General features: G+C 53.8%; 1 protein-coding gene across 3 annotated transcripts in view; it reads right to left on the bottom strand.

Moving 5' to 3' along the window:
• Positions 1 to 23,156, bottom strand: part of CHRNA7 (cholinergic receptor nicotinic alpha 7 subunit) — a 43,051-nt gene that overhangs the window by 16,361 nt on the left and 3,534 nt on the right. For 2 of the 3 annotated variants that reach the window (XM_036232068.1, XM_016154870.2), the window contains exon 3: positions 4,230 to 4,274. In XM_036232068.1, coding sequence (XP_036087961.1) covers positions 4,230 to 4,274 — 45 coding nt within the window. Of the gene's footprint in view, positions 1 to 4,229; positions 4,275 to 8,632; positions 11,519 to 23,156 lie in introns of those variants that run through there. The other variant, XM_036232069.1, reaches the window with a different exon arrangement.

The raw sequence follows: 23,156 nt of genomic DNA, 5'->3' as shown, positions 1-23,156 counted from the left end.
TTCTGAGGGGACACCTCAGAAACAGCTGCGGGCCTGCTAGGGGCTGGAATCCCCTTTTCACGGGGCAGTAGCGCTGCCGACGCCACGGCCCCACACACGCCCACGCTTGGCCCTGGCCGGACACGCTGAGCCCAGACACGCGCGTTTACACCGAGCGAGGCCAGAATCTGCTTCCCTCGCTCGCCAGCCTCAGCATGACCTGAGACTCAACGAGTCTGGTGCAAAGTTACGAAACCAACATCAAGGAGGAAAAATACGAGTTCGCATTCGGAGCTGCAGAGATCGGGGAGTTGCAGCCGCGATGCCCGGTCCTGAAAGGGCGGGAGAGGGCCGGCCAGCCCCCGGAAAGCCTGCCCAGCCTGCCCAGCCTGCGGCGGACACGGGGGCCGGCTGTCCGGGGAGGGGGCAGCGCCAGGAAGGGCCGGCTGTCCGGGGAGCTGTGCAGAAATGCCCGCCGCCTCCCGCAGTGTGTCGGCTCCTCGAACCCGGCACGAGCCCGGCCCAGCGCCTGCCCCCCCCCGCGAGCTCTCGTCTCTCCCTCTGGATGCCTGTCTGGGCTGGTACCTGATAATCACAGAGCTCGTCACTGTCATTATCACCTGCTGATCAGAGCCGAGCTGCAGGGAAGGCAGGAGTGGCAAGCGCACGTCCCCGTGCCGGCTGAGGAGGCCAGGCCCCGGCCTCTCCTGGTGGCAGGACACCCCCCGTCATTCCCCAGCTCCTCCTGTCGCCCCCCCGACTCGGGCACTAGCTCAGCAGCATGCACTCGAGGGCCTGGACCCCGGCCATTGTGCGGGCTCCGTGTCGCGCATGTACCTTGATCACCAGACTCAGGATGTCATACGGTGACTATTCTGTCATATGATTGCTATTCAATAGATTGGGGCGCAGAGATCTCAGGGGAGGGGGCGCGGTGGGAAACTCGGACTCTGAGGTCAGCTGGATGGAACTGTGGGTGGCCTGGGTACTCCGTCTGCAGCTGGCATCCGAAGTGGGGGGGCAGTCCCATGGGATCCAATGCTCGCTCTGATGGTGTCAGGGTAGAACTGAATGCTTGGCCACCCAGCCAGTGTCCGGAGAATCGGAGAACTGACTGTCGGTCAAGGTGAAGGACACCGGGAATTGGGAGTGACGAGTCCATACATACACATGTTCTGACAATTCTTCCAGTCGACTATTTTGATCCCAGAGGAAGGGGGGCTCCTCCTTCCCCCTGCTTCCCCCGACTTTGTCCCCCCACACTGCGACTTAATGAGAAACATCTCCCTTAACCATGGGTGGCTGTCACGGCCCCAAGCCAGCCAGGGGCTGGCTTATCTGTGGGCAGGATGTGGCTTTGGTATGTGCCAAAGACGAAGTGATAAAGAGCCCAGAAACAAACATGGTTTACGATCTAACGTCCACCGTGAGCTGTTAGGCTCATCATTACAATGAGGAGGAAGCAAATAGAGAATAAATAGAAGACGGATGGGAAACCAGGAGCCAGAACTAAGTGGCTCAGTCGTCCCTTCAGAGACTGAAATGGCTTCTGCCGTTTCTTCTCACAGATTGTCAGGTCACGTCTGACAGGTCTCCGGAAATAAAAAAAAAAAACTGGCCGGCAGAGAGAAGCCACCGCCTGCTCCCTCCCGGGCCCGCAGCGGTGAACAGATCGGCCGCCGCCGCCGCCGCCGCCGCCGCCTCCTCCTCCTCCTCCTCCTCCTCCTCCTCCTCCTCCTCCTCCTCCTCCTCCGGGCTGAGCAACTGCGAAGCCAGAGGGCGGGAAACGAAAGCAATAAACCGCACGTCAGAAGAGTTTACTTTTTTCCCTTTCTGAGTCTTCTATGTTAAATGCATAGAAAAATCTATTATTCGCAGAATATCGACCCCAGGTTTTAAAATACCCTGGAGTGAAGATTATGGGGATTCAGATTTTCGGGAATGTAGCAGCGTGGAACTCTGGGAGAGAAAATCCAATTTCCCGGGGCTGCCTGTCCCCACCCTGTCTGCGCGGCCCTGTCCCTCGGGACTCCGGCCTGTTAGGCTTCGAGATGGAGCCACGCTTGTGCCTGCCCATTAGTCGGCCTGGCTCAGGCGGCTGGTCGCCATGGCAACCACAAAGAGCAGGGACCACGGTGGCCACTGTCTTATAAATGGCCCTGGGGCAGCTTCCGCGTCCTGCCGTGGTGACATCTGAGGTCCCCGGGTCCAGGCTGTGGCCGCGGCAGAAATGCTGGGGCCCTCTGGATGGACAGACGCACTTGGCGGGGCAGAGGTTTTGATCAGAGAGCCACCAAGGTCTGTTCCACACCCAAGATGCTTATGATTCTTTGAAATTCAGCCAGGAGCCGGTGGTGCAGCCGCCACCCGGCCTCACGAGGACACGTGTGCGTCCCATATGGTGGGCACTTGTGCGGGTGTGGGTTACTGACGCCACCCCTGCGAACGCCTCGGCCCCTGACCTTCGTGCCGGGGGGCTCCGGGGCTGCCCTTCACCGCCTTCCGCTTGCGCGAAGCTGAGGGGTCCCCTACCTGCCAACGCCACTGTCCACGCCACCCACCGTGGCGGTCAGGCCGCCAGAGCCCGCTGCAGGTCCCACGTGGGTGCCAGCGGCGGGAGTCACGGCGGGGTCGGGGGCTTTTGGTCTGAGCAGAGGAGAGGGGGGCGCGAGTCGGTGGGCACGGCGTGAGGGTCGGATCTGCCTCGTGAAGATGCCGCTCTGCCTCCTGCCGCGGAAAGCGCTGGGAAGTGTCTGCTTTAGTATTCATCACGGTAGGTTCCGCGAGGGGTCTCATGCGGGGCTCAGGTTCCCGCTGGGACCAGCCGCCGATGGCGTGGAGTGAATCCGTCTCCCGCCCCTCCACCTCACCTGTGTACCTGTGTTCCCCGTGGAGCCCACCTGCCCGAGGCAGCCCGGGCGCCAGCACCGGCCCCACGAAGACAGCTCTGTCACCTCCACGCTTCCCCGGGGCAGGCGCCCAAGAGCCGGACAAACGGACCAATCAAAACACTGTGCGAATTATGTCACAAAGACTTTTAAAGATGAAGTGGGATTTAATTCTCCCCTTTCAACGAAATTAAAGGGAAAACTAATCAAGTTGTCAGCTCATACGCTTCGGTGAAAATTATACCATTTTTGGCATGTGATCTGGAAGAGGTTCAAGGAACTGAATAATATCGTTGCCGTGACAAAGTGTCTTTCATTATGAACTGTACATATTACTAGGTCTATTTTTAAAAGTGATGGAATGGGTGAAATCTCTAATTACTCAGTTCCAGTGATAGGAAAGTCATCTATGAACGCAGAAATGACTTTAAAATAAACTCCCGTCTTTGGTGGAGAAATGAATTTCTAATTCCACGTTTAACAATTACTTATGAAAATTTGCAATTAGCGTCAACCTTGATGAATTAGGCACCAATAATCGTGATCTTAAGTTAATGCAGAAGAGAAAACGTAACGGTTACTTTCTGCAGGAATAATTTCTATGCAAATATTTACACTGGAGAAAACCAAAAACCAGGACAGAAGGATTAATCAGACACTTCCAAACATAAAACCGCGTCGCGTTAGGGTAAAATCCTGTGGAAAATGTGAAAAGAAAGGAAAAGAGACCGTGTGAACCAGCAATAGCTCACGAGGTGCTTGTTTGTACTTCTTGAATGACGAGAGTGACATTCTGTGTTATTTAAAGAGATTCCATTTAAAAGAGAGACCCACGGTTTTGTTTTAAAATGTCAATATTTGTAATTTGATGGGAGTGGCAACATTTGCAACTAGTTTAAATGCAGGTTAGAATTTTCTACTAAAAACGCACAAGGGGGAAGAATACGGCATTGCAAAATGCTTGCAGGGGTCAGCAGAGCAGGGAGTGTGAGGACCCCCGGCTCAGGCCTGTCAGGAGGGCACGGGGGGCGGGGCAGGGGGGCCTGAGTCCGGGGGCCAGTGACCTTGCAGACTGCGGGCGCCTGAAGGCGGCCCTGTCTCATTATGACTTGTCTCACACGAAGAGCTTTAGAAATTTCCCAAAATCACCGTCTTGAAACGCGGGCGTGCACGGACCCTCGCAGAATACAATGCCACGCGCCGGAGGGAGGGACTTGCTCCCTCACTGCTGGCGTTGGTGGAGTCAAGGACAACGTCCTGGCCTTCGTCACGGGACCTCCGCTGTCCCCACACTTGAAGCACGCGCATCGCGAGGCAGAGCGGGGCCACCCGGGGGTGAGGACTGCCACCGCGTCTACTTACCATTTGCAGCCAAATGTTGGTGGTTAGAACTTGATTCTTCTCATCCTTTAAAGGAAGACAAAAAAAAAATCATAAATATGGTTTCCACAGGGGAACAATCCCGCGAGCGTCTAAGAACCCGCGCGTGGGGTTGTGGGGAGGTTACAACGCGCCGAGCCTCCCAAACACACCTGGCCCGCCACCCCCCACCCCCGAGCAACACTTTTCTGCTCGTTACAAAGAAATGCCATTTATTACAGAAGCTGACAGAGATGGAGAAACAGAAGAAAACGAAAACCCTGTAACCCCACCGTCCAGAGACGCCCCCTGCCCCTGCTTTAGCTCATCCTCCTTTCTATTTAAAAAAATAACAATTTATACACTTAAAAAATGAAATTGGGTCCAAGGTCCAATTTTTTAAAGTTAAATTCATTACCAGAATGAATTTTTAAATGAATATAAATGTTCGACACTTCCCACCCGCGGAAGAGAGAGCGTGGCTGTAGCAGCCGCCGGGCCACACGCTGCTGAGTGGTCCATGTTCTTACTGGTCCCTGCGCGTCCGCCCACCTTTTCCCTCATCCTCTATCTACCAGGCAGCACACCTTGACACACACCTGTCCAGGTAAATTCTGTCCACGTGAGCAAACAAGGGTGAAATGCAAGGCGACCTGATGAAGGAGTCATTCGAACTTGGATCTCATTCAAGGCCCCCTGTCTCCACGTCTGCGACCTGCCCACGTGTCGGACACAGCCAGGCCGGGCCCCCGTGCTCCTGCCAGGGAGCTCAGGATGGTCCCCCGACTGTGGCCTTTGCAACAGAGATGTGGCCAGTGTTTTATCATGTCTAGTCAAACCCAGCATGGCCGAGCAAAAGCCAGCCCACGCGGAGACGAACAGGCGAGCTCTGAGCAAACACTTGTCCAGAGAACGCTGTCACTCAGCATCTAGTGCTCGAGGGCCACCGGGAGGACTGTAAATGACCAGTGACACCCCCTCGGGGAGGCAGCGTTTATGAACGACCTCGCGCGGCGGTGCCCAGGGGCGGAGACCAAGACTCCGCCGGGAGCTGCCGACCGGGTTGGCCAAGGCCAGGCAGAGAGGACGGGACATCTGCGGGGGCGTGGCTGAGGCCAGGCATGCAAACGAGGCCCGCGTGCGGCTTCTCATTAAAGTAAAAACGCGTGAAATGTGCAAGGAGTCGGCAGAGACTTTGACGTATCGATGCACCTGCTCCAGCCGCTCGCAGCCCGGGCACTTGTGAGAGGTGACACTGGAAGGTGTGTGTGTGTGGCGGGGGGTGGCTATGGATCCCGCAGAGAGGCTGGGGCTGCCCGTGGAGGGGCAGCGGACGAAGCCCCGGGGGTCCCAGGCCTGCGGCTGTGTCCATGAACAGCCGCCCATTTGGCAACAGGAAGAATACAGCCCATTTTGCAAAATAAGACGAGCTGGGGTTTCTGATGGAAAAAGTCGACACTAACACATCTCTGTCCTTTTTACCGAGCAAACAGCCACGACAGAGCCACACGCCTGAATCGCACGGGTCCTCCGGTGCCGGTTCCAGTGACACTGCCAATATTACTAGAAAGCACCAAAAAACCCTTCTGGGACGTAATTCTGTTGCCTCGACTTGTTAAGGAGTTGCTGTTTTTAATGGATTTAGCTCCGAGGAGGCGGGTTTCTCCCTTAATTGCGTCGGAGTCTTCATCGTCTTAAGAAAGGCTTCTGTGGTTTGGGAGTTGGGCCACCGCCGATCTAATTAAACGCCTTTCTTCTTCCCCGCCTTCCAAACCGACACCTCATTAGAGGGAAGCGGGGTTTCTGTGGACACGGCACGTGGGACCTCAGCATGGCACCGCGAACTGTAAGCAACAGCCAGCAGCAGCCAGCCCCGGCCCGGGAGTGTCCCGAGGCCGGGCGCAGGGGACTCGGGGGCCGGGCGCAGGGGACTCGGGGGCCGGGCGCAGGGGACTCGGGGGCCGGGCGCAGGGGACTCGGGGGCCGGGCGCAGGGGACTCGGGGCCGGGCGCAGGGGACTCGGGGGCCGGGCGCAGGAGACTCGGGGGCCGGGCGCAGGGGACTCGGGGCCGGGCGCAGGGGACTCGGGGGCCGGGCCTACAGAACCAGCAGACAGGTCTCCCACCCACTCTCTGGCTGAGTCTCGAAGCTGTCTCCGTCTGCACCATGCCGAGGTACCCCACATTCTTGTCACCCCTGTGGACAGTGTGTCCCCTCCCCCTGCAAATTCATGTGCTGAAACCCTAGTCCCCAGCTGACAGTGTTAGCAGGTGGTGTCAGGAGGGTGGAGATCCCCGATGGGCTCAGAGCTGTCACAGAGACCCCAGAGGCCCATGGTCCCTTCTGCGTGTGAGGACGCAGCCGGCGGACAGCCACCCATGAACCCGAAAGCCGGGCCTCAGGAGACTCCACACCTGCCAGCGCCTCGATCTCGGACCCGCCCCCAGGACCGTGAGACGCAAACGTGCGTTAAGCCCCCGCGTCAGGAGCAGACTCCAAAACAGACATTGTCCCTGCGCTCGTGGAATATGACACGTGGGCGGGGGGCGTAACACCTGTTTCAACGACGATACACCTGTGACCACGAATGGCGACAGTGTCACAGATGAAGGGGCCAGGGCACCTGCAGACACGACAGGAAGCCGGACCTTGCTGGGGGACAAGGGCGGAGTCCAGAGGTGACCCTTCGCTCTTACAGCCTGCGACCCCGAAGCGCGGGGCGGGGGACAGGGGGCGGTCAGCATCATGCCCGCCGCGCACCGCGCATCCCTCGAGACCCACCTGTCTGCCCAGCAGCCCGGCCTCAAAAAGGACCTGGCGACCGGGCCCGCGAGCTGCAAACCTAGCGGACAGCGCGGCTGCGGGGCACCGACCCCTCCGCGCCCGCCACGGGGACCGCGGGTGTCCTGCGCCTGCGCGGTCGGCGGCGGCCGCGACGCGGCGCCCACGGCGCCCTGGCACCTCCCCGCAGGGGCCCTGCTGCCCACGCGCACCCACGGAGCCTGCGTCCTGAGCGGGTGTTCTCCGAGAGGGCCCGGGCATTCAGCCGCGGGCCAGGCCTGCACCCCGCTGCCCCGGGGGAGTCGGGGGGCTGCGGACCCCTTGCATTTGTGGGGTGCGAGTGCGTCTGCAGCACCCCGTGTCCCTGTGGCCTTGGTGAGAGACCTCCGGGCAGCGCGCACGGGCGCCCGCTGCCACTGCCCACGGTCCGTTCAGGGACAAACCCCGCGTCCTCACCCAGGAAGGACGATGCGGTCTGTCGCACCGAACTGTCCTTCGCCGACGACGCCAAAGCCACCAGCCCCCGCGCTGCACCGAGCTGGTCTGAGGCCACGAGGCCGCTCCCTCCGCGGGCGGGACGGCGCACGGGCGCTGCGGCTCTTCGGGGGGCCAGGCCGCTGCAAACCTGGCCCTGCAGCCTCTGAGTAACCAGGTGCACCCCAACGGCAGCACACGGTGCGGGGCCCAGCACAGGCTTCAGGGATTCCAGACCTCTGGGCCACATCTGCGCTGCCCCCACCCAGCAGAGCCCACGCACGGAGACCCCCGGGGCTCCCCTCCGCTCCCCCTGGTCAGGCACCCCATGTCTGCACGGGAAATGGGAGCTAGCCGCCGCCCCCACCTCCTAGTGGGGTGCCAGTGGCTGCCCCTGTACGGTTGTTGACACACAGGCTGTCCCCCAAGACCAGCACCCCTCCTGGGGTCACACGGGAGGAGACACGGCTGCTAGAGAACCACAGAGGGCCGGGGAGGCACAGCGCCCCAAAGCCAGCACGTCGGATGCTGTCCCGTGTTTTTAAGGTGTCCCCTTCGTAATATTATTCACCCTTAGAAAAGAGAGAAATGCCATTGACTGCAGCACGGACCGGCAGGACATTACGCTCGGGGCACCAAGCCAGACACAGACGGTCCAGGATGCGAGAGTCCACCTGTACGAAGGACCTAAAATGACCGGACTCGTAGGAGCAGCGCAGAAGCGGTCACCAGGGCGGGGGTGGGGGTGGGGCTGGAGGGGGGAATGGGCGGAGCTAGCCCAAGGGCACAGAATTTCGGCTCTGGGAGAGACAGGTCCCCGGGGCAGTGAGCCCACAGTTCATACCGTGCATGGTGCACTTAAAAATGTGCTAAAAGGCTGGATCTCTGGTTGTGTTCTTATCACACAAATGATAATAACAGTGATATTAACAGTAATAAAGAGGCCAGGAGGAAACTTCTGGACGTGATGGCCAAGTTCAATGCACAGATTGTGCCCAGGGTTTTAAACTCATCAAGTTGTATGTACTAAATACCTATGGCTTTCTCTGTTCATCAGACCGCAATAAAGTGTTTTTATTATATTTTTTTAAGTATGCTTTGATTTAAGTGGCCACGCCTTCAAAAATCAATCTCCCGGTATGGTCATGCACCTGCTTTAGGAGGTGACTCCCCTGACGATGTATAACGTGCTGGCTTGCATTTCCACAGCCATTATTCTTCCGGAAGTCCTAGGGTGACATTATTCAGCATTATCTTCAGAGGCCTCTGTACTTTTTCTTTGCTTTTTTTTTTGTAGATGCTGAAAAGAAATAGACAGCAATAGATCTAACTGCACCTATGTTCTTGTTCGCGGAGAAAATTGCTGGATGATATAAATCCATACCGGTGGAGCACTCTGTAATTTATAACAAGAATTACTCCTTTTATCTCATTTGGTCTTTGTACCAATCACACTTCTGTCCCGGTTTTACAGGATAATATATGGAGAGTCTGTGACTTTCCCCTGAGTCAGCGAAATATCAGGTGTGACGAAAGACTCCTATCCAGAATACGAAATAAATTCCCACAAATCAATAAGAAAAAAGCATAGAAAAATGAGCAAAAGATGAAGACGCACATGCTTTTCACCAGCGAGGGCGGCGGCGAACGGCCTCTCACTATCATCACGTGGCTAAACCTTCAGCAGTTTGCATTTTTCTACATGAGCTGCACAGACAACCGCCCCTAGCGGAGGTGACCCCACTGTTTTCACTCAGTCTCGGGGAGACGGGAGAACCCCCACATTTATCCCTATGCGTCTCGGTTCTGTGGACATTTTGTGGGCAGCGCGTATCACCTTTGCAGTCGGGGGGAGGGGGCACGAAAAAGCGTCACACTGCTGGCCCCGGGTCGCACGGCTCAGCGTGACAGCCGAGATGGGACAGCCCTGATCTCTCCCGCTCGACACCTGTGTGTGAGCCACGCGGCGACTCCGCCCCCAAGGCCGGAAGTGACCACTCTGGTTCCAGTTCCGGCTGTGAGGCGCGGACGACTTCGCGGTGCGGCTCGGGGACCCCAGCATTCCCGAGCTACTTTTGCAGGATCGGTGAAGTCAGAGCATTTTTCAAAATCGTTAGGAGTCGGGAGCCTGTGCCACGGTCGCTTCCTCGTGGGCGTTTGGCTGAGCTTTGCCAAGGCCACAGGACATGTATCAGCAGCAGAAGCCACGGGGAGGGGGGGGAGAGCGGGGGACCCCGCTGCCCTGCGTTAAGCTGGGGGTTCGGAAGATCCGCAGAAATGTAAAACGAGGCCGCCCTTCTCGCCAGATTTGTTTTGCCTGGGGAAATATTTATTTTATCAAATGTTATTTATGCTAACACGGTTTATTAGAATTTCACATGAATTAATAGACTTCAAAATATTTCCTTGGGTTTTATTTCTAACCCAGTAAATATTGATATATATAACCCATGTACAAAAAGAAATCAAGGGGACCCTCAGTAATTCATGAGAGTAAAGTGTGGGAGCTGCTGGCGTCTGGAGTGGCATTCCAGCCCCTCCCTGGCTGTCACACCCCAAGGCTGGGCCCTCCTGGGGTGCAGTGCCCTGCTGCCCCGTTCTCCTCCGGGGCCTGTGTCCCAGGGGTACACCGCGAGACACCTGATGTCACCGGCGGCTCTGGGCTCTGCTACTCAGGAGCTGCGGACTTGGGTCACGGAGCTTTCCGGAGACTCAGTTTCCTTGTTTATAAAAAGGGGCTGATCACGACCTCTCCAGAACGACGAAAGAACCTAAAATGTAACAAACTTCTCCACCTTTCAATGACCAGAAACAAGTTCCTCCAATACCAAAAAAAATACAAAAGACTTAGAGAGTTGAGCCAAACTGGCCACCTCCCTCCACCTGCCCCCGCCTGCTCTCAGGACGGGCCCGTAATTATGCTGGTTTTATTCTCACTGAAATCCAGGCTGGGAAGGTCTGCTGTTCTCAGTGGGGTTCACCGCTGCCCTGAGGGGCCCGAGCAAGCAGATGTGTCTCTTCCTAAAGAGCCAGGCCTGCCTTCGAGCTTCGGGACCTGGCCCTGGCCCCTGGCCCGCAGCCGGCACGACCCCACCTAAGACACGTCTTAACACCTGGTGGGCAGCTGGCCCCCCGGGAAGTCTGCCTGCCTGGTGAGCAGGGACTCTGTGTCTCCGGGCTTAGGACCTTGCTCCAGGCAATGCCGACTGATTTTCTTGCCCTCAAGAAGCCCACTGCCCAGGGCCATACTTCAGGGGACAGGGCCCCTGGCCAAGCTGCTCCAGGTGCCTGTGTGTGTGGGTCTAAGAGGATCCCCAGGGAAGTGACTGACCCCTGCGTTGACCTTGTGGCCATTTGTCCCTACTGGGTGGACCCCATCCCCAGCATGACCCTGTTCTCCCCAGGGAAGGGACAGGGGTTCAAGAGCACACCTTTAACCTGTCCACCCTTGGAAGAAGCAGCGCCTCCCCGTCTCCCCTGAATGACACATTTGGATGACAAGGCCTGAGAAGCGGAGGTGAGTGGATCCTGAAAGAGGAAAAAGCCACCTCGACTTAGCAGAGCTGGAAAGTGGGGTGCAGGGCAGACTAAGGGGGAGAAGGACTCTGGTCACTCCAGGGGAACCGCGAATCCAGTTTGGTCTAAACCCTCCCGGACAGACACAGTAAATGTCCCTTTGTGCTTAAGCCATCGACCTCACTGCATCCATGCGGCACGTGACTTACATCATCCGACTGTCTGCACCCCGGACCCCTAAACTGTGCCCATGTGACATGAAGGCACACTGTGTCAGCATCGATGAACTCTGTTGGAACCTGGGTGGCAGTGTGTCCCCTAAAGAGACTGAGGTCCCCTAAAGACATGAGCCGGAGGTAAGGGGACCCCAACAGAGCCCTGCCACACAGGCGGGTCCAAAAGGCCAGCGGGAACGGAAGGGAATGAGACCCCCAAACGGAAGACAGGAGCAGGATGCGAAAACCTTTCCTGTCGTCACACGAAGCTTCTAACATTCCCACCAGCACTGCGGATAACCTGGTTCACCATGTTAAGAAAAAATAAATAAAGACCATATATCAGGAAGGAACGACATAAAAATAATTTATCACCATCGGAGCGCAGAAAATTAAAATTATGAGTAGACGCGCCCTCATAAGCAAGATGGAAAAAATCTGGAGTGAGTGATGCATGCGCGTAGTGTGGCTACGAGAGAACGAATGAATAAATATTTTAAAAACTGCAGAAGCAAAAGAAAGGAATGCTAGCAGACAGACAGACTGAAATGCAAAGCAGAGTCTGGAATTACGACCTCGCATTACGGACATGCTTGCCATGAGCTCTTGATAACTTAATAAAGCCTGGGATCAAATTAGGCATGATTTCAAAAACAAGACTAAAAAGTAATCAAATGAAGTGAAAGGAGACTGCACAGCTAAACAAATAAACTTAATCAAAACAGCACTATCACATGGCTGATAAATTAGACACAGCCAAGAACAAAACAGACCCGGCTGAAAATCGAGTTCGGACATGCAGGCCAGGCATGAGGTAATCGTGCTGTGCGCGTAGGAAGAGCACCAAGAGATTAAGTCACTTAGGGAGGCGGCCGGAGGGTCAAACCATGGAGGCACCACCGGAGCTGAAATGGGGGACGAGAGGGGCCTGGTGTCCCAGGATGCCGCAGAGCAGACCGACTTCCGGTGCCAGCAAAACAAGTCTCTGGAGCCCAGACGCGTCCCACTACCACACATCGGTACCTGCGGGCGGAAGTCAAACCATCGTCCTTTTAAGTGAAAACCCAATCTCGCAAGAAAGTAAGAGAGATCCTCAAAACAAGAAATCCAAGATGCGCCTGGGTCGTCTCAGAAAGGAAGCAAATGATCCGGGGGAAAAAAAAAATGCCCACAATGATGACGGGCCATCAAAGGGGACAGAAAGGAACTGGACGAGCACCCAGGAGCCAAAGCTGGAACGATTCACGAAGCAAAAGGAAAAAGTAGCACTGGATGACAACGCGGAGTAGAAAAAAACATCCATGCGTCTGGGCCGACGTACGTCAACGACCGAAGAAATAAAGGCACGGGAGAGGAAGGACAAATCTCTCACGCAGAGGAAATAGTTAATGTGGCTATTTCACCCTTCAAGGGCGGAGAACTACACTTCCGTTTCTTACGTGTGGGCTGCACGCGGTGCCTTAGTTCCCAAGAGCGAAGCCGCCGGCGTCCACTCCGCATCCGATACTGAGCACATTCTGACGTACCGCTCCACACGGCACGGCGAGGAGCCAAACAAACCGAATTCAGACTGTTCCCGGGCCTCCTCCCTTCTGCAAAAAGCCGTGAAGTGACTTGTGTCACAAGGCCACCGTGCCAACGGCCAGGGAGGACACTCCGAGCGCAAATCGGGAACGAAATTACTCTGAAACTTTTTCGTGACTCAGGCGACTAAACAGTTAGCATAAGGGTCCAGTAATTCGTTCCTTCACAAATTACCCCTTGTCACATAGCGTGGCAGGGACCGGCTCTCATCGTACACGCTGAGGTGGGCGGGAAGGAAGTGTCCGGTGCAGCAGGCCGTGGCGTTGAACCCTGTGCAACGGCTGCAGCCGAATCTGTCCACAGCACCCCCCCGCACCCCCTTCCACCCGCACTCAGCCCCCCACCTATGGACCTACGCAAATCTGCACTGAGTTTCAGATTCATCATCACCCAGAACAATCGGTTCACTTCCGAATAAGGGAAAGAGGCGTTTGCCCTCACTCGGATCCTTTGACGGTCAGGTTATTAGAGGATTAAGCTACGAAACTACGGAGGAGACCCAGGGAAAGGCGTGCCTGGCACAGTGCAATCGAGCTCCAGAACTCTGCGGCCTGCCAGAGTGACTCGTCCTCTTCCCCCTTCTCACCCCTCGAAGACACTTCCTGACCCCCGCCCCGTCCCGCCACACGCCAGCATGCTCACCCCACTTCTGCCCCCGGGGGAGCCCCTGCATGCCCACCTCCATAGTCCCGCCCCGAGGGGAAAGTCGCCCAGGCTCCCGCGTCGACGCGTCCCCGCGGCCGGCTGCACCGTGAGGGCGCGGGGGAGGGGCGGAGACAGCGGTGGCTCTCGCCATCCAAACGCAAGGCACTGAGCAGGAGTGAAAATCTCGCCAGTCAACTCACACAGAAAGTGGGAAGAAGCGTACTACGAAGGATGAGTGCGTGTGTGTGTGTGTGTGTGTGTGTGTGTGTGTGTGTGTGTCTATCACTGCTTCGGTGGGAAGGGGTAACGCGAGGCCCCCCAAAACGTACAAGTGAGGGGGAAAAGTGCCCGCTTGCCACTCGATGTGTTTGCCTCGTCTCATTTCACTGGATTAATCCTGACGCCAAATTCATAGATAATGCGCACAACAGTCAAATACTGCTACACTGTCACATTCTGGAATTTTCTTCCTCTGGGTGGAGTTTTCACCAAGGACTGTAGGGAATGATCGGCTTCCATAACAGTGGACCATTTCCTTAAATCTGCACTAAAACAAAGGTAAGTGCAAAATAAATAATAATAAACCCCATTATCTAGTAAGTATTTCAAAATGATAAAACCAAGAGCTGACGAGCAGACAGTGAGACGGGCAGATTCGAACGCCGTGAGTCAATGCATAAACTGTTACACACTTTCCTCAAAGCAACCTCTAAGTTACTTTTAAGTCAAGAAACTTGAAAAAATTATGAACGTTTCAGGCCACATCCACATCTAAGAAATGATCCTAAAGAGACAGCCAGATATCAGAATAGACATGGAAATCCAAAGATGTTGCTTATGATGCTCCTTACAGTGGCAACAACGTTCCATGTAAACAAACTAACTGCTCCACAATAGCTGTGGCATCCCCATAAAAGGGGTAACTATGTAATTACTAAACTGTTATCGACGGAATGCGACCCTGTGCAAAATACATTACAATACGAGGTGGGAGACAAGCACTGTTGTATCACAGCGTTCTCTGACTGTGCGAACGGTTATTTAAATCACATTCTGCGATGCTCAGGTTTCTCCTCCTGTTTGCAGGAAGACGACCGGATCGTCGCATCATGAGCTGCTCTCCGCTGTCTCCTGTCACGTCCAGCCTGCTCTAAGAGTCAGAAGCTACGCAGATGTCACGCTGACCTTGTGACACACGTCGCCGGAGGGCAGGTGACCAGGACTCGAGGCCGTCACCGATCTTTGGGGAATGGCTGGAAATGAAAGATGCAGGGCAGGGCCCCGTGCTTTACCGCCGGCTCCGTCAAGGCCGCGTGTGGGCCGACATTTTGGTACTAAGCAATGCCACAGCCCATAAGTTTTTCCATGTTGTGTACACATTAGATAACTGAAATGTTCACTTATGGGCAGACACAGGATAAAACGAACACGTCTTCCTGGCTCCCCGCGCCTCCCCCCTGGATGAGACCCCGCCTCTCTCACAGCGGGACAGGGTCCGTGACGCGTCATTTGCTTTCAGCAAGCCGAGAGAGAATTTCCCACTTGGAAACTCGTCTCACAGGTGGCATTCATTAACCGTGACAGCTGCGATGTCCGCCCCCTTCGTCACCGCCACCTGCAGCTGGGAGAGGCCGGCGCCTTCCTCTACCCCCCGACTCTGAGCCAGGAGCCGGCCCCACGACTAGGCCCGTCTTCCTGCGGTGAGTTCTAGGCCATGATGCAGGATTCTGTACAATTCCGGATTTAATCTCACATTCGCACCAGTCAATTATTCTGGAGTTCTGGGACTTGCGAGTCCACAGCTTCTGCTGGAAGGTCAAGATCGGAACCTTAGCAAGCATATTATACAATGTTTTCCAAGAAAATTTAAAAACCCGAGAAGGAGAGGTACGAGTCAGAGGCACATGTGTGTGCGTGTTCATACACACACAAGTATGCACACGGACGCACTGTTTTGCAATAGTTTCAGATTTTTTTGTTGTTGCTAAAACAGTTTATAGCTGATGTTGACTGCAAATAAGGAAATTACTGGAATAAAGGTCATGGGAATTGCAATGAGAAGGCTCCACGTGACTCCTGTCTCCTCTGAGGAAAACACAGGCTAATCCCAGTGATTTTGAAAGGGAACAGAGGTTTTCACTGGCTTCCCTCCATGACAAGACTATATCTCTTCCCTTAACAGCATGTCAGGGACGATACAGGAGCTCGGAGAGAAATGAACACTTTGGGGAATAGTTTTGGGGGTAGACTTGAAAGGCAACATTTACAAGAAAGATTCCTCGGGTAAAAGTGCCCATAATCTTCAGTCTATAAAACTAAAAGAATTGTGCACATCCCAGAGCTATAAAGAGTTCTGAGAAGAAGGCGACTTCCCCACCGTAAATCTGGATCGATTGTAAAGGTGTGTTGTAAACACATTTTAATTTAGCAATTCGGTCCTGCCGTCGGCAGTGATGGACGAGGTCACTCTCGCCGGCCCTGCACTGAGTACAATTAGGAAAGCTGGAGAAATGTGACAGACACGTGCCCGAAGGCATCAGAGGACTGAGGGGTGATGTGGGGTTGCAGAGCCAAGACTCAGGAGGGGAGGGAGTGCTGGAGGGGGTGCCAGGATTTGGGGCCACTTTTCCAGAAATCTGGTGGATCCTAAAGCAACATTGAAGAGGCCAAAGGTTTAAGCAGATCCCGACAGACTCGGAAGCCAGGCGTCAGAAAAGGGGTTCAGGGTCCACGGACAAAGGCCTCTAGTCAACTGTCACCATTTGCAGCCTAGAATGTAAATGCAAAAGTCAGGAACAGGGACCACAGCCCATCTCGACTCAACTACCCACTCACTGGATTACAGTGACTGAACATCAAACGTTTCCAAACATCTTCTAAAATAAACACTGGACTAGGGATGGAATCGGCCGTGATGATGAGAGTTGCATAACAGTGGAGAAGGAATACAATTTTATTTTAAAACTTTTATTCGTTTGCAACTTCACCCATTTGTGCCATTTTGAAATTAATGCCTCTAATTAGTGTTTTAAGGCTCCATAAGGCTTTTATACCGTTTCAATATTTAAATATTTCTCTGCATATCCTACAAACATGGAGAAAAGATAATATGAACTTCACCAGGATGGCTCGTGTGAGGTGATTTGGGCGACTTTTTTCCTCCCTCAGTCTTTTTTGTTGTTGTTTAATTTGGTTTGTAGTCAGTCTTAAGAAATAATAATTCTACAAACATCATTAGGATAACTGCTTAATTGAACCTTGGGCTTTCTCATACACTGTGTTCAAGGCGTGTGATTTTTACAGCTAATATTTGATAACATTAACTTAGAGTTGTAGCCTTTTAGACAGTGGCCAGTGACTGTAAAGTCCTGTCTGATGAACCTGAGTGGAAGGCTCCATTTAAGATTTCATACTGGGCCGTCGGTCTCCACGACCACGCCTGTCACCTGCAGTGACAAACCCAAAGGCACGGGCACTTGCTTCTCCTGCCTTGTAACGAAAGCTTCTAAAAAGGTGAACCCACAACCTGGAAAGCACCCCAAATCCTTCACGCGCAATGGCGCGTTTTACATTTGCATATGTGTGTGTTGATTCACATTATTCATTTTAAATGCTTTGCCTTCCGGATATGCTTTCATAACTGTGTCCATTTGTCTTATGCAAATCAGCACCGAGAATGGCCTTTCCATGCGTATGTACAGCAGGATGACTAAATGGCACGAATAAAGGAGAAATATTGTGGCAACTGTTGCCAGATTAGAACCTGACATCTGCAACACTGCGCAATGATCTCGTACATGTTATCTCATTCCCAGCCCATGAAATAAATGAATAATCACCATAAATCAAAGTATGTGTTTAGAAATAAGTTAACATATTTGTCTGTGTAGCCACGTGAAGCTTACGTACGCAGCTGTCTATCAAAATGTCCTAGAATCTGTCCTTTTCTGCACATGCTCATCGTGGCCATTCTGGGTCCCACCTCCTTGTCCCTGCCTACGCTAATCCATCTCCCCCACACTGCCCAAGCATCCTCTGTCTAAACACAGACCTATTTACATTCCTCTTATGCTTGAAACCGCACCCAAAACCCCCACTCTCCACCCCCTGCTCCCCGAGACGCCGGCAGAATAACGAGAACAGACCGCGGCAGGTAAAGCAATACTTTGAAGATACATGTTTTGTCTTCAAAGTGTGTGCACGTTTTTGTTTTTTTCATTCTAACTTATAATTTGTTGGATTTAATACAAATATCATGGTTTGGAATTGTTTGCATGTCCAGGAAAATGGGCGATGGCAAGCTGACCTTGCAGCCTCACAAAGCCCCTGGCACACGGCACCCTCCTGTCCTCGGAGACTCCCAGACGAGGGCTCAGGGCACAACCAACACTCCGCAGAGACCCGCAAGACACCTCACACTCCACGCCGCTCCTGCCCCTGAACTCACCCCCCGAGTTCACCTCCTCCCCAAAACTGGCCGATCCTTCGTCTTGCACGGTGTGTTCCTAGAACCCAACTCTCATGTTCTATAAAGAAAAGGTAGTATTTTGGCCCACGCCACATCCCTCTTTTAGAGATTCTCAACCAACAGAAGCACATTCAGGGACCCGCACCCAAAATCAGCTGGGAGCCGGCGTGCCTCGGCACACACCTTGGTGAAGGTGAGCTGACCTCTGCCACACCTCCTGCCACACCTCACCCTGTTCCTGCCCCTTGGAAAGCTATCGCTGCTTTCTCAAGCTGGCAGTCTCCTACTCATCTTTAAAAATACAACTTTGAAACCATTCCCAGCCAGCCCCACTGGAAATAGATATTTTCTCTCGCGTGCATCTGTAGCATTTTGCATGGCTATTGAAGCTGAATGACACACGGCGCAATCCTGGGTTTACGGGTCAGCCCCCCCCCACCCCAGCCAGGACGTGAGCTTTAAAAGGAGAAACGGTCCCTTCTGCATGTGTGAACTCCCGGGGTCTAGCCAAGTGCACGAGCCAAGCGCAAATACGAGCGGAATGAGCTGATGAAAGAGAAAGGCTCCCTCAGGAAGATGGAATGCGCGGCACGGCTCGCCATCACCTCCCCATCGAGAAATCTCTGCTGGCAAAAAAAGGGAGCAGTAGGAAGCCTGGGGGTGGGGCGAAGACGAGGCCTGTGAAACAGCCCAGTCGGAACCGGCTGGGGCAAAGGCCCTCCTGGAACTGAATTTGTGAAGAGCCTGGTGCCAGCAGGCGCGTCACGTGCCCCGGCTGGGCGCCTCTGTCCATGGTGCTGAGAAACGCAGGCCGCTTTTACACCAGGCGGGGCCCAGTCCCGCCCGAGCGCAGGGCTTGCGCATGTCACTGTCTCTGATGCAGAGACTCTCTCTCCACCCAGGAACTCAGGGCAGCCGCATGCTCTCAGTCACAGCACAGTTTAAACAAACCGAGCCGACCTCGTCCTGCGAAACGAGACACCAACCGCGAAGGAGGCAGGAGAGGCCACTGACCTCCGCGGCAGCTGGGGGTGTTCCTTGCAGCCCGGGGGCAAGTGACCACACCTTTGTGGGCCTCCACCTCCCAACCTGAGAGCCAAGAAGCTACACAATTAACATGGAGCAAACCTGCAGCGAATCACCAACGTGCGGCAAGCACTTTCTCTCATTTAATCCTCTCGAAACCATGTGAAGTGGGTATTACCGTTCTCATTTTACACTTGAGCAAACAGGGTTTAGAAAAGCAAAGTAATTTGCTCAAGGCCATTTGACCGGCTTGAAGAATGGCCTGGCTGGGAAGTTCAAGGGCTGGCTTCATGGCTAGACCTACAGTGAGACCGAGACTTTCTGCCCGGCACGCCATAACCGCCGGCTGCCAATGGCGTTCACACGTCTTTCAGTCATACTGGATGTCGGTGACACACAGTGCTTGTGATTTGTCGCTTTTACATTTCCTAACTTTACCAAAAAGAATGTGTTTTCATGTGTTTGCAAATGTTTGTCTTTAATTTTTGCACCCTGTAACCCTACCTTATGCTTAAATTTCTCACAATAGCCCCAAACCTTCATATAACCTGGTTCCTTAAGGGTCTCTTACTAAGGTTGAGGTGACCGGCAAGAAGCTTGCAGCTTCTCGTGAGTGGTGTCACCCCTCCGACGGGCTGCTACAGCCTCAGGAAGGCTTGCCTCACTGGCTTGCTGCTCCCGCCCCTCGGCCGAGTGGCCGCTGCAGGCTCGCCGCCCCCCGCCCCCAGCCAGCTCAAGGACCACACCGCGAGGGGCAGCTGTGGGGCATGCACGAGGCGAGGCAGTCTGGCACGGCTGGGCCTGGGCAGGGTGGGTGGAGGCCATCGTTCCCACCGTAGCCTCTCCAGTCCCGGAGTGTGGGCTGGCTGCCTAGTCCTTGGTCACTGGGGGAAGGAGGGGGAGGCCATTTTTCATTTTGATGAAAATGACTACGGTCATGCGCCTGGCTTTATGGTCTCCCAAAGTCACCCTCATGTTCTTTAGGTCATCACAATGACCGATGTGTTGCTACCATGTCCACTTCATCCATCAGCGAAGTGCAGACTCAGGACGTTGAAAAAACTCACCCAAGACCAACCTTGCAGAAACGAGCTAAGCCAGAACCTACCGAGGCCCCCGAGTACAAATCCTGGGCTCCGTCGAGTGACAGAGAAGTTGCTCACACTCCTACCATGAAGTACCCGTACCCCAAACCCCCAGAGCCTGGGCACACCGCCATCTCTCCGACCTAGCTAGGCTCACTGCGAGAGCTTCTTCGGCCTCTCTCCCCTAACTCAAAATCTCCCTCCTTCCTCCCCCCCTGCAGTCTGAGCTCCGTGCACAGCGATTTTTTTACTCTTTTATAACCTGTGTGACAGCACATGCATTATTTTACCGTTTTCTTCCCATGATCACTTGTCCCCATCACCACGTACGCACTGGATATTTTAAAGCATAGTTCTACCTGTTCACATGTAACACAGGTGCCATGAGCTGTGTGGGACTGTTTTGTTTTGTTTACCAATTTTTTAGGATTCCACATATAAGTGAAATCATATAGTACTTGTCTTCATCTGCCTTATTGTGATTGGCATAATACCCACTAGGTCCACCTGCGTTGTCACAAGTGACAAGATTTTGTTCTTTTTTTATTGCTGAATAATGTTCCATGCTCCCTGTATGTATATATACATACATATATGTGTGTGTGTGTGTGTGTGTGTATTTCATTCTATTGATGGGCACTTAGGTTGCTTCCATATTTTGGCTTTTGCTAGTGATGCTGCAATGAACATAGGCATGCATATATATCTTTCTGGATTAGGGTGTGTATTTTCTGCAGATAACTACCCAGAAGTAGAATGGCTGGGTCACCAGGTAGTTCTATTTTTAATTTTTTGAGGAACCTCCAGACTGTTTTCCATGGTGGCTGCACCAATACGCAATCCCGCCGGCAGCGCACGAGGGCTCCCTTCTCTCCGCATCCTCACCCACACTTGTTGTGATTTACGGAGGGTGCCATTGCGACAGGTGTGAGGTGGTAGCTCATTGTGGTTTTAATTTGAATTTTCTTCTTGATGAGTGACTCGAGCATCTTTTCATATGTCTTCTGGCTATCTGCATGTTCTCTTGGGAGAAATGTCTATTCATGTCTTCTGCCCATTTTTTAATTGGATTATTTAGGATTTTTGGTGCAAGTTGTATGAGTTATTTATATAGCTTGGATACTAACCCCTCATGGGATGTATCATGGGTGGATACCTTCTCCCATTCAACAGGTTGTCTTTTGTTTTGTTGGTTACTTTCAATGCGAAAAAGCTTTTCGGCTTGAGGTTGTCCTGGTTTTGTTCGTTTGTTTGTTTGTTTCCCTTGCCCGAGGCAATGTATAAAAAATGATATTGCTAAGAACAATATCTACGAGTTTACAGCCTATGTTTGCTTCTGGGGGGTTTATAGTTTCAGGTCTAACATTTAAGTCTTTAACCTCTTTTGAGTTTGTTTTTGTATATGATGTAAGAAAGTGGTCTGATTTAATTTTTTTTTGTATGTATCTATCCAGTTTTGCCACCACCACCCATTAAAGAGACCATCTTTTCCCCATTGTATTTCCTTGCCTCCTTAATGGACCATATAAGCGGGGATTTATTTCTGGGCTCTTTATTCTATTCCATGGATCTGTGTGTGTTTTTATTCCATGCTTTTTTGATTATTATATCTTTATAACATAGTTCAAAATTAAGGATTGTGATACCTCCTACTTTGTTTTTTCTCAAGATTTCTTTGGCTACTTGGAGTCTTTTGTGGTTCTGTATAAAGTTGAGAATTAGTTGTTCTAATTCTGACAAGAATGCCATTGGTATTTTAGTGGGGATTGCGTTGAATCTGTATAGTACTTTAGGTAGTAGGGATATTTTAACAATATTAATCTCCAAACCATGGGCAAGGTGCAGCCTTCCATTTATCTGTGAATTCCTCGGCTTCTTTCTTCAGCCTCTCACAGTTTTTTTTACCTCTTTGGTTAAATTTATTCCTAGGTATTTTACACTTTCTGATGCACTTGTAAATGGGATTGTTTTCTTATTTTCTCCCTCAGATCGTTCATTATTGGTGTATAGAAACACAATGGATTTTTGTGTATTGATTTTGTGTCCTGCAAATTTACTGAGGTCCTTTATTAGTTCTAATAGTTTTTCGCGGGAGTCTTTAGGGCTTTCTATATACAGTATCATGACATCTGCAAATAATGAGCATTTTACTTCTTCCTTTCCCATTTGGATGCCTCCTGGTCCTCTGTCCTTTCGGGGTGCCCTGGCTTGGACTGACGGGCACTGCGAGGACACTGCAGGCCAGCGTCCCAGCCCTCGCCGGGGAGGTGGGGGGGTGTAAACAGTGGGGTTCGTGGCCCCTTCAAACCCCAGAGAACTCCCCCAGTCCCCGGCCTTCTCTGCACAGCCTGTCTGGTCTGTTGCAGAGAGGGTGGCCCGTGCAGAAGGGACCTGCCTGGGCCTCTACCTGCCCGGTAGGTGGGCAGCGCGGGAACTGGCGGAGCATGCGCTCTGGGCTCGTGGCGCAGGGCCTGTCGGGAGGGCCGCCCTGGGTCCCATCAGGGAGGCAGGTGCAGACGGAGGCAGGTGTGTGAGGGAGGCAGGCGGGGGCGCCAAGCCACTCAGCTGAGGACCCACAAGCTGCAGCAGATAGGCTCGAGCCCCCCGCGCCCCGAACCCCCCGTGCCCCGCACTGTGCACAGGGCACTCCGGCTCCGCAGGCTGGGGTCCCACGCCCAGCCTCCCCCGTTGGGGTCCTTCTGTGTTTGTGGCTGGAGCCGGTCACTTGACACCGGCTGTCCCCGGGAGGGATTGCTACCTCAGCAGGTGTGGATTTGACTTGCCCGTGGGCGGCGAGGGCAGCATCGCCGGGTGACCCCGTCTGGGGCGGCCTGGTCTGAAGCACCACGGCCTCGCGCCCCGCCATGCTGAACCCCTCGGGCGGCTCTCCGCACAAAGGCCTCGGAGCTGTGTCCCCCGCACACGTCTCCCGCATGTCCCTGAGCGGAAGCTGTCGCCTCGCACGGGCGACCCCCCAACCCATTCACACGCAACGAAGCGTTTGCGGAAGTGCCCGCGCGGCGTGAGCGACACGGCTGCGACACGCGTGTGCCAACCGACATGAGCCTGCGGGGCGCGCGAGGCGGCGACCCCGCGTGAGTCCGTGTCTCCCTGCTCGTGGCAGAGCACGCCCGCC

Source organism: Rousettus aegyptiacus, unplaced genomic scaffold (genome assembly GCF_014176215.1).
Source record: "Rousettus aegyptiacus isolate mRouAeg1 unplaced genomic scaffold, mRouAeg1.p scaffold_m13_p_14, whole genome shotgun sequence".
Lineage (NCBI taxonomy): Eukaryota > Metazoa > Chordata > Mammalia > Chiroptera > Pteropodidae > Rousettus > Rousettus aegyptiacus.
The sequence above is the reverse complement of the archived record's forward strand: the minus strand, read 5'-3'. Positions and strand labels throughout refer to the sequence as shown.